Here is a 13,040-nt window from a genome sequence, read left to right as displayed (position 1 = left end):
TTTACTTGGACTTCCAAGAGAGACACAGTGTTAATAGTGGTTTCTGAGGAAATAAACTCCCAGTGGATGAATTCAGGCGAGTCATTAAACAGATGACCCCCTGGCCTAGCCAAAGCTTTGCTGCTTGGTTCCAAGTTACACGGCTCACGTGATACACATACTGCCCAAAGCTAACTCAAGGAACCCCACAGGTTCAACCTTCAAAATAGGCCAGACCCGTGATCCCTGGTGCTGGCTTCTGAAGGGGCTCCAGCAGGCCCAAGCATGGCTAACATGGATCTGACAGGCCTTGCCCCTCCCTCATTCCCTCTCCCTTGCTAAAAACTGTTAGATTATATTCTTAAAGCTACCCACCAAGGTCTATGGGGCATGATCTGGTGCTTTGTATTTGAATGCTAATTATTACCACACACACACACACACACACACACACACACACACACCCATGAGGTCCGCTTGCTGTCTTTTACAAGCAGACACTCTCATACTTCATACCTGTAACCTTGCCTAAGGAAGTATTCCTGATTGGCTGATTAAAAGGCCTAAACCTGGGCAGGGCATGAGGTAGGTGTGGCCAAAGTTCTAGGGCTTTGGGAAGAGAGAAGGATCTTGAGAGAAAGACAGACAGGTATGGGAGGAGGAAGAAGAAGGAGGAGGAGGATCACCATGGGACAGGACATAACCACGTGGGCCAAGAAGAGGAACTGCCCCAGATGAACAACCTTAGCAAGTATTTTGGATTTTTTGTTTTGTTTTGTTTTGTTTTAGTTTGTTTTTTTGTTTGTTTGGTTGGTTGGTTTGGTTTGGTTTGGTTTGGGTTTTAGTTGGTTGGTTGGTTGGTTGATTGTTGTTTGGTTTTGGTTTTTGGAGACAGGGTAGACTCGCTTTGTAGACCAGGCTGGCCTTGAACTCACAGCAATCCTCCTGCCTCTGCCTCTCAAGTGCTGGGATTAAAGGCTTATGCTACCACACCTGGCAAGCATTTTGGGATTATGGATGGGAGGAAGCACAAATAGAAACTATTAGAAGCAGATGGCATGGGATGGAGGCTGGGATACAATGGAAGGTAGCTAAAGAGGTAATGTCCTCCATGCCCCAGGTTGATAAGGCTGTTCTAAAACACATCTGTGTCTGTGTCTTTATTGATTGTGAAAGCAGATTGGATAATGCCGCAATGATAACTGTAAGCCTGATAATAAACATTTTTAGGCCATACTTTTAAATTAAAAGCAACATGAGGCTAACTATCAAAGTCCAGCTATCAAAGTAACGAAGTCCAGAAATCAAAAGCCCACTTTTGGATGCCCTAACTAAAATGCCCAATCAAAATTAACTAACTTAACCTAACATGGGTTTCACTTTTCCCTTTATGAACTGCCATTTGCCTGTGGCCATGGCCATCTCCTCTCTATGCAGAGGCAGTCCTTTGTCCCTCCATGGCAAATATCTCTTTCCCCATCTCCCTTGCCCCTTTCCTATTCTCCCTCATCCTCCAGCTCCTATCTTTGTCTCTCATTCTCTGCCCTTTGTTCCTCTGGAATAAATCAATCTCCTTTGTGCTGAGAACTTGGTCTTTATGTGTCTTGTGCCAACACAGGACCTTTTAACCTCTTCCCTAAATGACTATAGCACTCTACTAGCTGGCCTCTGTTTCTCTCCTTTTCTGTGTCTTCATTCTAAAAACTTCACATACAAAGTGACACTTATAAAATGTAGATTGCCACTGCTCCTTTTGAAAATATACTGTCCCAGTAAGCTTTTGTCAACGTGACACAAGCTGGAGCCATCTGGGAAAGGGAGTCTTAACTGAGAGGATGCCTCCATCAGACTGTCCTGTAGGCAAACCTGTGGGGCGGATTCTTGCTTAGTGTTTGATGTGGGAAGACCCAGTCCACTGTGAATGGTGCCTTCCCTGGATAGGTAGGTGGTCCTGAGTTATTAAAAAAAACCAGTCTGAGCAAGCCATGGAGAACAAGCTCATAAGCAGCATTACATGGTCTCTGCTTCAGTTCCTGGCTCCAGGGTCCTGCCCTGCTTGAGGGCCTAGCTTGGCTTCCTTTCATAATGGACTGTGACCTTGAAGTCAAATCTACCCTTTCACCCCCAAGTTGCCTTTTGGTCATGGTGTTTCTCACAGCCACAGAAAGCAAACAAAGCCACATGCAATGGTCTCTAAATCCACTAGAGCAAAATCCAGTATCTTAAATGTTGTCAAAGATCCCACCACAGAAGCACTGTTAATCCCAGCACTCCAGAGGCAGAGGCAGACAAATCTCTGTGAATACAAGGCCAGCCTGGTCTACAAAGTGAGTCCAAGACAGCCAGGGCTACACAGAGAAACCCTGATGCCACAAAGCTGTCCCCAGTACTTCCGGTGCTTCATTCCCAAGGGCTCTCCCCATCTTTACCCTTTAATAGCTCTCTGACCTCCTTGCTATTGCTCCTTTGAGCCTTTGAGATTTGGATCGGCTTCTGTCTACAACACCTTTTCCCTGTTATCTACTTGTCTTAACCCCCTACTTTCTTCCATCTTTCCTCAAACCTATATCCCTTTCAGAAGGCATATCCTGTCACTCTATGTAAAATTTTGAGGGTCCTTCCTTCCAGTTCTCACTCTACATTCTAAAAAAAAAAAAAAAGAAAGAATTACTTAAAGATGAGAAGAAATTGTTTTTTGCTGGGTCAGATCAGTGTGAGCGCGGAGCAAACAGATCGAAGAATGCATGTCCATGGGATGTCATGAGAGCCATCACTCCAGAAGCCAGGATCTGCCCTAAATTGAATCAGCTGTTAGACAGCAACTACCACCGTTAGCCTGAGGCCACGCTGTGTACCCTCTACTGAAAGAGGGTGCTAAGCCCACATCCCTGCTGCCTTGACAGAACGCAGAGGAAGCGTTCCAATGCCCCACAGAATTGGTACTGGGTTCATGTCAGTCTATCAAGCAGCAGGAACACGAGGGGGAAACGTGAGGACGAGGCCGGAGGTGTGCTGGAGAAACTCCAGCTGAAGACAAGGTGAGATCACTCCAGCAGTGTGAACTCATGTGCTCGGAGTGGGGATGAGGTCACCTAACAGATTTCCACGGCCAGTGACCAGGCTGATCTCACTGGCTTTCTCTTGCATTGGCTAGTCCTTTTAAGTGCTAAAAGAGAAACTAGGTTTTCGTTCTGTTGCAGACACTGCTTAGCTAATCACTAATGAACCAAGGCATTGTGTTTATAGAAAGAGAAAACAGAAACTGTAACAAGAAAGCCTATGAGGAGCAGGTCTGGTACACACCTCTACTACCAGCACTCAGAGGCAAAAGGTCCTAAGTCTGAGGGCAGCTGAGATTGCAAGGTGAGACTCTATCTCAAAAACAAACCAACCCATTGAAATGTCCTTTTTCTGAGCCCCCCTCCTTTTTTTTCCATCTTGGGGGGGAAAAAAGGATGTGAACTAGAATTTGTTAGTTTGTATTGATTATTTTGTTTATTTTTGTTTTTGTTTTTTGAGGCAGAGTTTCTCTGTATAGCCTTGGCTGTCCTAGACTCCCTTTGTAGACCAGGCTGGCCTCAAACTCACAGAGATCTACCTGCCTCTGCCTCCCAGAGTGCTGGGATTACAGGTGTGTGCCACCACGCCCAGCTTCATGTTCTTAGTCACATCTGGGCTACTAAACCAGAAGACTAGAGTGGGCATCTACCAGCTTCAACGTCAGGGCCAATGCAACCACTGCCTTGGTCTTGGCAGCCTGAAAATACCAATAAAGAAGCTGGCCCTGTAGCCTCAGATACCAAACCAGGTGTCTCCCAGGTCCGTTTCTCCCTCGGCTCCTCTGCCTGGGCCTGGGCTTCACTGCTGCTAAGGGCTCGTGGTAGTTGCCACCTAAACTCAGGAAATTCCACTGTTGGCAACTACAGTGGAAGCTCAGCCTATCAGAATGGCAACATCCAAGCACTGTAGGCAAGCCGAAGAGCATGGAGGAAAAAAGCTGAGCTGCCTCTGGTTTGCAGGGTTTCATGTATACATACCTGTCAGACAATGTTAGCACATTTAGTAGCATGTGTGTGTCATATGTTCAGATTCAAAAGTCATCAAATACAAATTACTGTATACCTACTCTGGGTCAAGCCTTTAGGCCTCCACAGAGACCATGCTTTAGAAAGAAGACACATCTGTTTTAAACATACATCACATGCAAGTTGCTCCAACAGGTCACAGTTGTAGGAAACGGGAAAGCATGATCAACTCCTCTATTTTAATGTTTGGTAAGTTTTTGTAGAGGAAAAGACCTTGGAAGTAACAAGTAGATAAAAAAAAGTTCCTGCCCGAGGAAACTGCATTTCCAGGGTCTCAGAGGGATAAAAGGACCCAGATATCCTCACTCCTGTGTCAGAGTGAGAGTTACATAGGACTTGAAAGCAGGATGAGGTTTGCGATGATGAAGCCAAAGAGGCAGGCAGGTCCCTGATCCTGAGAGGCTTATCCATTATCCTGAGAGTTGGGGGTTTGTCTTTAGGTGACAGAGAGCCAATGAAGGAACACAAACAACAGAACATAAGCAAATAAATAGGATTAAAATGTGGTTTTTAAAAAGAATAGTCTAAGTCAATGTTTATTTTTATTTTGGTTTTGGTTTGAGACGAGGTCTTACTATCTCATTCTAGCTGGTCTGGAAACACTGGAAATACTGACCACACCCAGTGATCCACCTGCCTCTACCTCCGCAGAGCAGCATCATGCTGGCCCAGCCTAGCTCAATGCTGACGACAGATTGGGGTGGCTGTTAAGAAAAAGCAGTGAACCCAGGAGGAAAACAATAGCACCCCCGAAGGAAAGCAGTTGCTGAGAGAACAAAGAGAGACAGAAGTTAGAACTATTCAGAAAGTAAAATAAAGCGAGAGAGAGAGAGAGAGAGAGAGAGAGAGAGAGAGAGAGAGAAGAAAGAGACAGAGAGACAGAGAGACAGAGAGAGACAGAGAGACAGAGAGAGAGAGAGAGAGAGAGAGAGAGAGAGAGAGAGAGAGAGAGAAAGAGACAGAGAGACAGAGAGACAGAGAGAGACAGAGAGACAGAGAGAGAGAGAGAGAGAGAGAGAGAGAGAGAGAGAGAGAGAGAGAGAGAGAGAGAATCCAGATTTTTTTGGCTAAGGCAAGTAGGTGCTAGTAAAATGTGACTACAGTCTAAGGTGCAAGCCTGTGAGGAACATATGCTATGAGAGAAAACATTCAGAGTTCGGGACATGGAGAAGGTTTGCTGGATGGCAGCATGCCTGCAGCCCTTTGCCGTGTTTACATTTGGGAAACAGAGCTTAGGCTGCAGCAGCACATTTCCTGTGAGGGGCTCCCAGAAGGGATGGAGAGCTGTTTCTTCCCCTGCTGTATACTTGCTGTGACATTTTCACGACCCTGCAGACTCTAAGCAGGGAAGCCTGTGATTAGTGTTGCTTTCCAGCAGGAAGCCCCCAACTGGGGAAGGCAGCCTTGACAGGTGGCCAGCCGGGTTAGCGCACTCATTTCCTGGGGTCTCAAAAGTTGCTTGGGAGTTCACTAGGCCAAAGCCTAGCTCCAAATTCCTTGTTACTGTGAATTTGTTCTGAGGAGTTTCTGGGAGGAAATCACAATAGGATTTTCATAACTTGGGGTTTGGGAAATGTTCTTTTATGCGTCCCGCACTTCACAGTTTACGATGTGCTTTTCCACTCATGGTAACTTTTTTTCACCACCAAGACAAGCAGCATTCTTCCCAACCTATGTGTTTTCAAACAAGATTTGGAGTCATAATTTTTTTTTTCTTCAAAAGGGCATAGCTAGGGAGTGCCAAAACCACTGACCCAGATAAGAAATTCTATGTTGGCAAAACCATAAGGAAGTGGGCATCTCAAACACTCTGGATGAGAATGCAAATTGAGCCGGCTTTTCACAACACATTGCCAGTGTCTTTTAAATGTGGTTAGCCTTTCATCTATCTACAGTTCTACCTCTGGGTCCCAGTGCTAAGCCTAAGCTCACCCTAAAAAGCAAAGCTCAAGGTGAACGCAAGGCTAAAACTTGATCCCTGCGTCCTTAGTGAAGACTGAAAGGCATTACAAGAGCACATTACCAAGCTGGTCACCACTGTGTGCAAAGAGGACTTGATGCTTTCGAGGGCTCCACCTCTAAAGAACACAGAGTTCTGCAAGACGAAGGAGGGAAGGCACTCCCAGGATCTTCCCTACATTAGTTCCTCCGCAGAACAGTAACTCATACATTGTTGGTGACCAAATGGCTTCCCAGAAGTATTCCCAAAATGTATTTACAGATCAGCTATGTAGTTAAATTAAGGTTAGTGGTGACCTGGGTCTGACGCCAGTGCTGCCGTTGGAACACTGACCTCTGGAGCTAAGTCCAGTGCTCGGAATCTGGAAGCTATGCCTCTATAGAACCGAAGTGAACAAGAACAGGATGCAGACCCCTCGGAGATTCGAGGGAAAACTATCAAGAAATTAACAAGGGGTTTTGATTCTCTGCCATGGGAGACTCCTTATTCCATAGTACAATGACGTCATAATGCCAGATATTGTTTGGCAATGCTACGGAAGGACAGCAGAAAGAAGGTTCTCTGTGCCTGGTGTCAAGCCCAAAGACAGAAAAAATATTTTTTTTTTAAAGTGATGATCAAAAGCCAGTTCTTCTCCGCTACAGTAGGTGTAAGAGTCACCTGGGAACCTGGTATAAACCCTAAACCCTAAACCCTGCCTAGAAATTCCAATTTGTGCCTTGGGAATCTACATAAACAAATTGGGATTTCCCATCTTAAATCCCTCAGGCAATTCCTCTAGTGATCCAGAACCACATTTTAAAAAACACTGGCCCTGAGCCCTGAGAGGGGAGAATGTGTCTCTTATTCCTGGTTCCCTACTCAATACCTGGCACATCCAGGGACCAGGTATTGCTCACTGAATTGTTCAAAAGCAATCCTATGCAAAGTGTTTCAAGAGGGGTCAGCTCACATCTGAGGCCTCTCTGCATCGTTAGGCTCTGGATTCTATGGAGTAATCCAGGAAAGCGGATTCAAACTCACTAAAAGCTAAGTGATAAGCCCTGCTAATGCATGAGGCCAAGGAATTTATTAACGTGTAAAAACAACTGCAAAATTATTTGGATAATAATATATTTTCTCCTAAGAGCAAAACTCATCTATGAAACTAATCTAGCACAGGCTATTTGCCTGGCAAACAAGGAGAGTGAAGAGCCTTTGAGTGTTCTACCTCAGGGAGGCCGCTAAGCACCGTATCTGCTCTGCACTTTTGCTTTCTGAATAAAATACCTCCCTAACTTTAAAAAAAATAAATAAATGCAATTTAATAAATTTTAGACTTTCACTGATAATGTGGTATAATTTATAAGATAATAAAAAATATAACTTTAAAGCACTTATATAAAGTAAGCTATTACCATCTTAGAAAATATGCTGAAGGCATTCCATACGGGGCTAATGGGTGCAAGCTGTGCAGCCAACACAAGAAAAAAAACGGGAAATAAATCGCTGTGCTTCCCTAAGCCCAGGTTTCCTGCCCACTAAAATAGAAATAGTGCTAGTATCTACCTTGGAAGTTTTGTGAGAACTGAGGCAGTGTTATGTTTTCCATTTCCTCTACTTCCATTCTCAATGTCACTAGAACGGCTCCCTTTCTGCTCCTGTCACGGCTCTAATATCACTTAATACAAACACATGGTGGCAGGCCACAGAGGCCTGTCTCTGAGGGGTATTTTGTCACTTCACATCACATCTAAGCCATGGTGTACACACGGAACACAGATGGCTCTTGTCAAGTTGGTTCACTATCTCCTGTCTTCAGCCATTGATACTAAATGTTCATATACAGACGTATCGCTAACTCTTCAAACTTAGAAATGAATAGCACGGCCGATGCACGGGACTTACTAAGAGGATAACTTGTAGATGTTTCCCGGGGTCCGTGTTGTGACAGTCAGAACAATGAGTTGCTGTAACTCTGCTTTCCAGTTAGGATGGAACACTGTCTGGGAAGGTGGGGTTTGAAGAGGCCGTTGTAGAGAAAAACACACAACAGCCTTACTTTCTGGAAGATGAAAAGAAGAGCACTGAGCATGTCTGGACTTGGACAAGGTCAGAGCATCTCAGCAGGGTCGCAGCAGCTAAGGATATGGGAAAAGAGGAGGATGGGACCCAAATCTGAGAAGCGCACGCGCACTTAGGTCGCAAAGCCCCTCTGGGTTGGATAGCTTACGTCAACGTCTACGTAAAAGACGTAGGAGGCGCGGGGTGGGAAACGCCGGAGTCACGTGACGGGTGCGCCGGGCGTTGGCTCCTCCCTCCCCAAGATGGCGTCCCTGCTGCAGTCGGAGCGGGTTCTCTATCTCGTCCAAGGAGAAAAGAAGGTTCGGGCCCCGCTCTCGCAGCTCTATTTCTGCCGCTACTGCAGTGAGCTGCGATCGCTGGAATGTGTGTCGCACGAGGTAACTGGGCCGTCCCGCGGGGACTGAGCGCCGGGGCGGGGGGGCGGGGAGGGGGTGCTTGTCCCCAGTCACTGCAGCTGGCCGGAAGTTCCGCCGAGAGAGGCGGGGAAATCGTGTGTCTAGCTTGCTGATTGGCCAAGTGCCCCATCACTCAGCCGGGTTTGCGATTTCATTTGCTTGTAAATGGTCACTTGGAAAAGGGGCGGTCCCGGGTGGGGCTGAGCAGATCCTCTTGTTCTTGAGCTGTCTGTAGCAGGACCGATTTGCCCTGAACCCTTCCGGTCTCCTGGGGGACTTGAGAGTGGAGCCCTGGGAGCTTGATCGGAGGTGTCTAGTTCAAGTCACTGAATGACAAGGGAAACTGTCTTCTTGCCAAGTGAAAGGAGCAGGCAGCCAATCTCTCTCGCTCGTGGCCCTCCCTTCTGGGAAGTTCTGATCCTCGTTTAACTAGAACCGGGACCCTGTGCAAACAGCTTACCCAAGTTCCTGAGCCAGGCCAAGGACTGAAGCAATAAGACTGTGATAGGTTGACTTAAGTAGCAAACGCATAGAGGAGTCTATGGTTAAAAAGAAACATGGAGTTCTACTCACGGGCCCAGATGGTCACTGGAATAGAATTGTTCAGTTTAAAGATAAAAGAACACCCAACTACAAAGTCCCAAGCCTGCTGCCGTTTTGAAGTTGTTTCTCCACTGCACTGCAGGGGTTAAAGATGAGTAAAACATAAACCCTACTGTTCGGAATCTCACAGTCCGGTGAAAGAGCTCACACTAGTCATAGCTGCATTGATTCTGTATTCAGCTGTAGCAAGGGCCTTACATAATCTCTGCAGCTAATGAAGGTGGAGGCCTGGGTTTAGGGGGTTTTTTTAATGGGGTGGGGGCTTGTTGAGGCAGGGTCTCATGTAGCTCAGGCTAGCCTCAAGATTACTGGATAGCCAACGCTGGCCTTTAACCCCTGATTCTCCTTCCTTTGCCTCCCAAATGCCTGGTTTATAAGTGTACACCACCACATCCAGCTGTTGAAGGTGCATGTTGTTGCAAGAAGGGGAAAAAAAAAAACGTGTTGCCGTGACTCAGGCCTATAATCCTAAGATTCGGGAGGCTAAGGCAAGAGGAGTCCTGTAATTCAAGGCAAGCATGAGCTGCACAGTAATTTATAGGACTGTCTGGGCGACAGCGTGATAGGCTGCCTCCACCCACCAGGCTCATACCCGACCCCCAAGTGTACAGGCTGAGTGTCAAGCGTAGAATCTTTGCTGTAGGTCAGAGTCATTTAGAGTTGGGCAGGAAGATCAGGATCAGGGACTATGAGATCCCTGGGGGAATGCATGGGAAGGCCTGTCCTGTAGTGTTAACCATTTTGCACAATATACTTCTTTTATTGGGGATATTTTCTAAAATATTAAGAATGGTTAAACCAAAGAATGTAAGAAATCCAGGCCTATTTTTACATACTTTCATATTTGTGTCATGTATGTTCTTTCTCTTGGATTTTGTATCAGTACTTCGTGTGATAGCCAGGATTCTGTAATTATCAAAGTCTACTTATTACTTAATGCTTTTCTTATAATTTTTTTTTTTAAGAGCAGATCTGGGGTCTAGAGAGATGGCTCAGAGGTTAAGAACACTGTCTATTCTTCCAAAGGTCCTGAGTTCAATTCCCAGCAACCACATGGTGGCTTAAAACCATCTATACTGAGATCTGATGCTCTCTTCTGGTGTGCAAGCATACATTTGGGTAGAATACTGTATATATAATAAATAAATAAATCATTTTTTAAAAAATAGATCTATCATTTAGACTGTGTTCTGAGTTAAATACGGTAAGATTCATGTGCTGTCCGATTTGTTACTTTAAAATCTGTCACTGGAACTGAAGAGCAGGCTCAGCAGGTACAGGCTCATGCTGCAGAGCTGCCAGGCTGAGTTGGGTCTCCCAAGACCTACATGATGAAAGCAGAAAACCAGTCCCTATGTGTTGTCTCTCCCTCACCCCACCCCCCACACATGCTATGGTGCCTGCAGGCCACCTCCCTCATCACATGTACAAAGTAAGCATTAAATAAGGGGGCTAAAGGGATAGCTCAGTTGGTAAAATGTGTACAAACATGGAAAAACAAGTTCGGTTCCCAGGATTCCAGAACACACACACATACAAGCTAAGCATAGTGGCCCATAATCCTATCGCAGGCCATCCAGCCTAATTGCCTAATTTACTAGGTAAGTTCCAGGCCAGTGAGAGACCCTGTCTTATAAAAAGGAGGGCAGGGGATGGTGCTTGTGGTCATAGCACCTGGGATTTTCCTCTGGGCATCACACGTGTTCGCACACTCAAAGAAACAAACAAAAAAAATCTCTAATTGGCTGGCTATAACTGTGTAAATTTTAATATATACTTAGTAAATATATTACATCACTAATAAATATATTACATCAGACATGGAAAACTTAATGTCTTTAAGAGCTACCTTACTTTTTTAAAAAAAGATGTAGTGTATGAATGTTTCTCCTGCACGTATGGCCGAGCCACCGTGTGGGTGCTGAGAATCTAAGCCCAGTCCTCTGTAAGGGCAGCAAGTGCCCTTAATTACAGGCCGTCTCTATACACCAGCTTAAGCCAAACTACACAGGAGACTTGATCACAGCTTTACGTTTGCATCGTTAACCGATTCATTTAGAAGCTTTGAAATATCATATAGACAAGTCTTGACACAGCTGCCACATACACCTTGATGATGGAGAATAGAAATTACTAGAAAGGAAAAATGGGATTGAAAGGGGGGAAATTAAAACAATACACACAGGTAATTGCTAAATTATAAACAGTCCAAATGTTTTTGTATGTTTCCTCCATACCAGTAATTTCTAACCTTCTGGTGAGGTATCATATGTTTTTAATAATGAGTTTCTTTTTGTTTCTCATAGGTGGACTCACATTATTGTCCCAGCTGCTTAGAAAACATGCCATCAGCTGAAGCCAAATTAAAAAAGAATAGGTAAGAACAGGACAGATTATTCTGTTTTTTATTTATTGTCAGTTTCGTGGGTATTGGGGGCTGAAACGGGGTCTTATTTCATAGACCAGACTGACCTCACATTCTGATTCCCCCAGCTCAAGTACTGGGGTCACACCACAGTTGTTTTAAATAGCAGCTAAGGAAACGCAGGATTAAACAATCTCTTTTTTTATGTTTCAGTGTCGTCATTGCCTAAGATACCTTTGGTTTTATTTTTTTAATGTCTATGTTAGAAACTTCTAGATTACAAATTATTCTGAAAAATAGTGCAGTCAGCTTCTGTTAAACAGAATTGTATTAGTCATGTGACCATAGGCTTCTTGTGGTTGGAACTGCCTCTTAGACTTTCTCCATCAGGTCTTGGTGGCTTTGAAAGTACTGAGGGATACTGGTACCATATTTTATAGGAGGCCCTTCCATATTTGTGTCATGTTTTTCTCCCTAGGCAGGAGGCTGGGTGAGAGTAGGCCGTTAGATGCCCCTCTGAAAGTTTATCTGCATAGATGGTTAGGACTTTTCCGTAGTCAGCCTCTCCTCTAACTTTATACTTTGGGGGTGACCGTGCTTTATTTTGTTGCTTTCTTCCTTTGAGTGTTCTATCACAGAACCACTGGGAGCTCTTACTTTTCTCGGGAGCCCCTGTAGACTCGCCTCTGACCCTGGTAAAGAGAGAGTGTTGTTTTGTCCCACCTGTTTGAACATTTTTTTTTTACCAGTGTAGTGCTGTAAGGTGCAGTGCTGTAAGGTATTTTAAGCTTAACTTGTACATTTTTCTGATTCTAACTGAGAGTTTGTCATTTCTGAAAGAAGCGTGGTTCTTTTTGCTGGAGGACATTAATAACCATCACCTGGCTGCTCCATGTGTTCTTTGCTCCTAGTTCCTGTTGGGTTTGTCTCTCCAGCTCCAAGAAGTAGCTCCTGAGAATTAGACACTGCATTGTATGCTTTTTATACATTAATTTATACTTCATTTCATTTCCGAGGGACTCTGTGAGGTCGGTGGTATAAGTTCCCTCATGAAGACAACAGTCTGTAACAGATAATAGGCATTGGCCAAGACTGCAGTGACATCTTGACACTCTCGGGTTGGGAGAGCACTGAAAGCTCCAGGGCAAACTGGCTGTGGTCGCTCACGACTGTACTCCTAGTACTTTGACCCAGTGCAGAAGGATCACAAGTTCAAGACCAGCCTGAGCTATATTGTTGCAGTTAAATTACCAGTAAGGCCTAATAATGTTTATTATCAGGCCTATAATTATTATTATGGCAGAATTTTCTAATCTAGCAGTCAGTCAAGACACAGCTACCTGTTATATTTTAAAATAGTCTTAGTTAACCTGGGGCAGGGCAGATTAGTCCCATAAACTACCTCCCATAGTGGGGCAGGTATGGGATACCTGTCCCAATCCCATGCCATCTGGTTCTAATAATTTATATCAAGCTACCTCCCCTCCATAATCCCTTATACTTGGTAATGTTCTTCATCTGGGCCAAATCCTCCAACTTCCTACACTATATAGACTTTGTCTCAAACAAGCAACAGCAAAAAGCATGAG

General features: G+C 44.9%; 1 protein-coding gene across 2 annotated transcripts in view; it reads left to right on the top strand.

Annotated features, from left to right (window-relative positions):
- Positions 1–8,275: 8,275 nt before the first annotated feature.
- Positions 8,276–13,040, top strand: part of DCTN4 (dynactin subunit 4) — a 29,791-nt gene continuing 25,026 nt past the window's right edge. Inside the window, exons 1-2 of one of the 2 annotated variants that reach the window (XM_084780165.1) lie at positions 8,276–8,465; positions 11,393–11,463. In XM_084780165.1, the coding sequence (XP_084636291.1) occupies positions 8,331–8,465; positions 11,393–11,463 (206 nt within the window). In that variant the 5' untranslated portion in view covers positions 8,276–8,330. The remainder of the gene's footprint in view (positions 8,466–11,392; positions 11,464–13,040) is intronic. The other variant, XM_084780166.1, reaches the window with a different exon arrangement.

The sequence above is a fragment of the Acomys minous genome, assembly GCF_964271855.1.
Source record: "Acomys minous genome assembly, chromosome: 4".
NCBI lineage: Eukaryota > Metazoa > Chordata > Mammalia > Rodentia > Muridae > Acomys > Acomys minous.
This window is presented reverse-complemented; position numbering and strand designations above follow the sequence as displayed.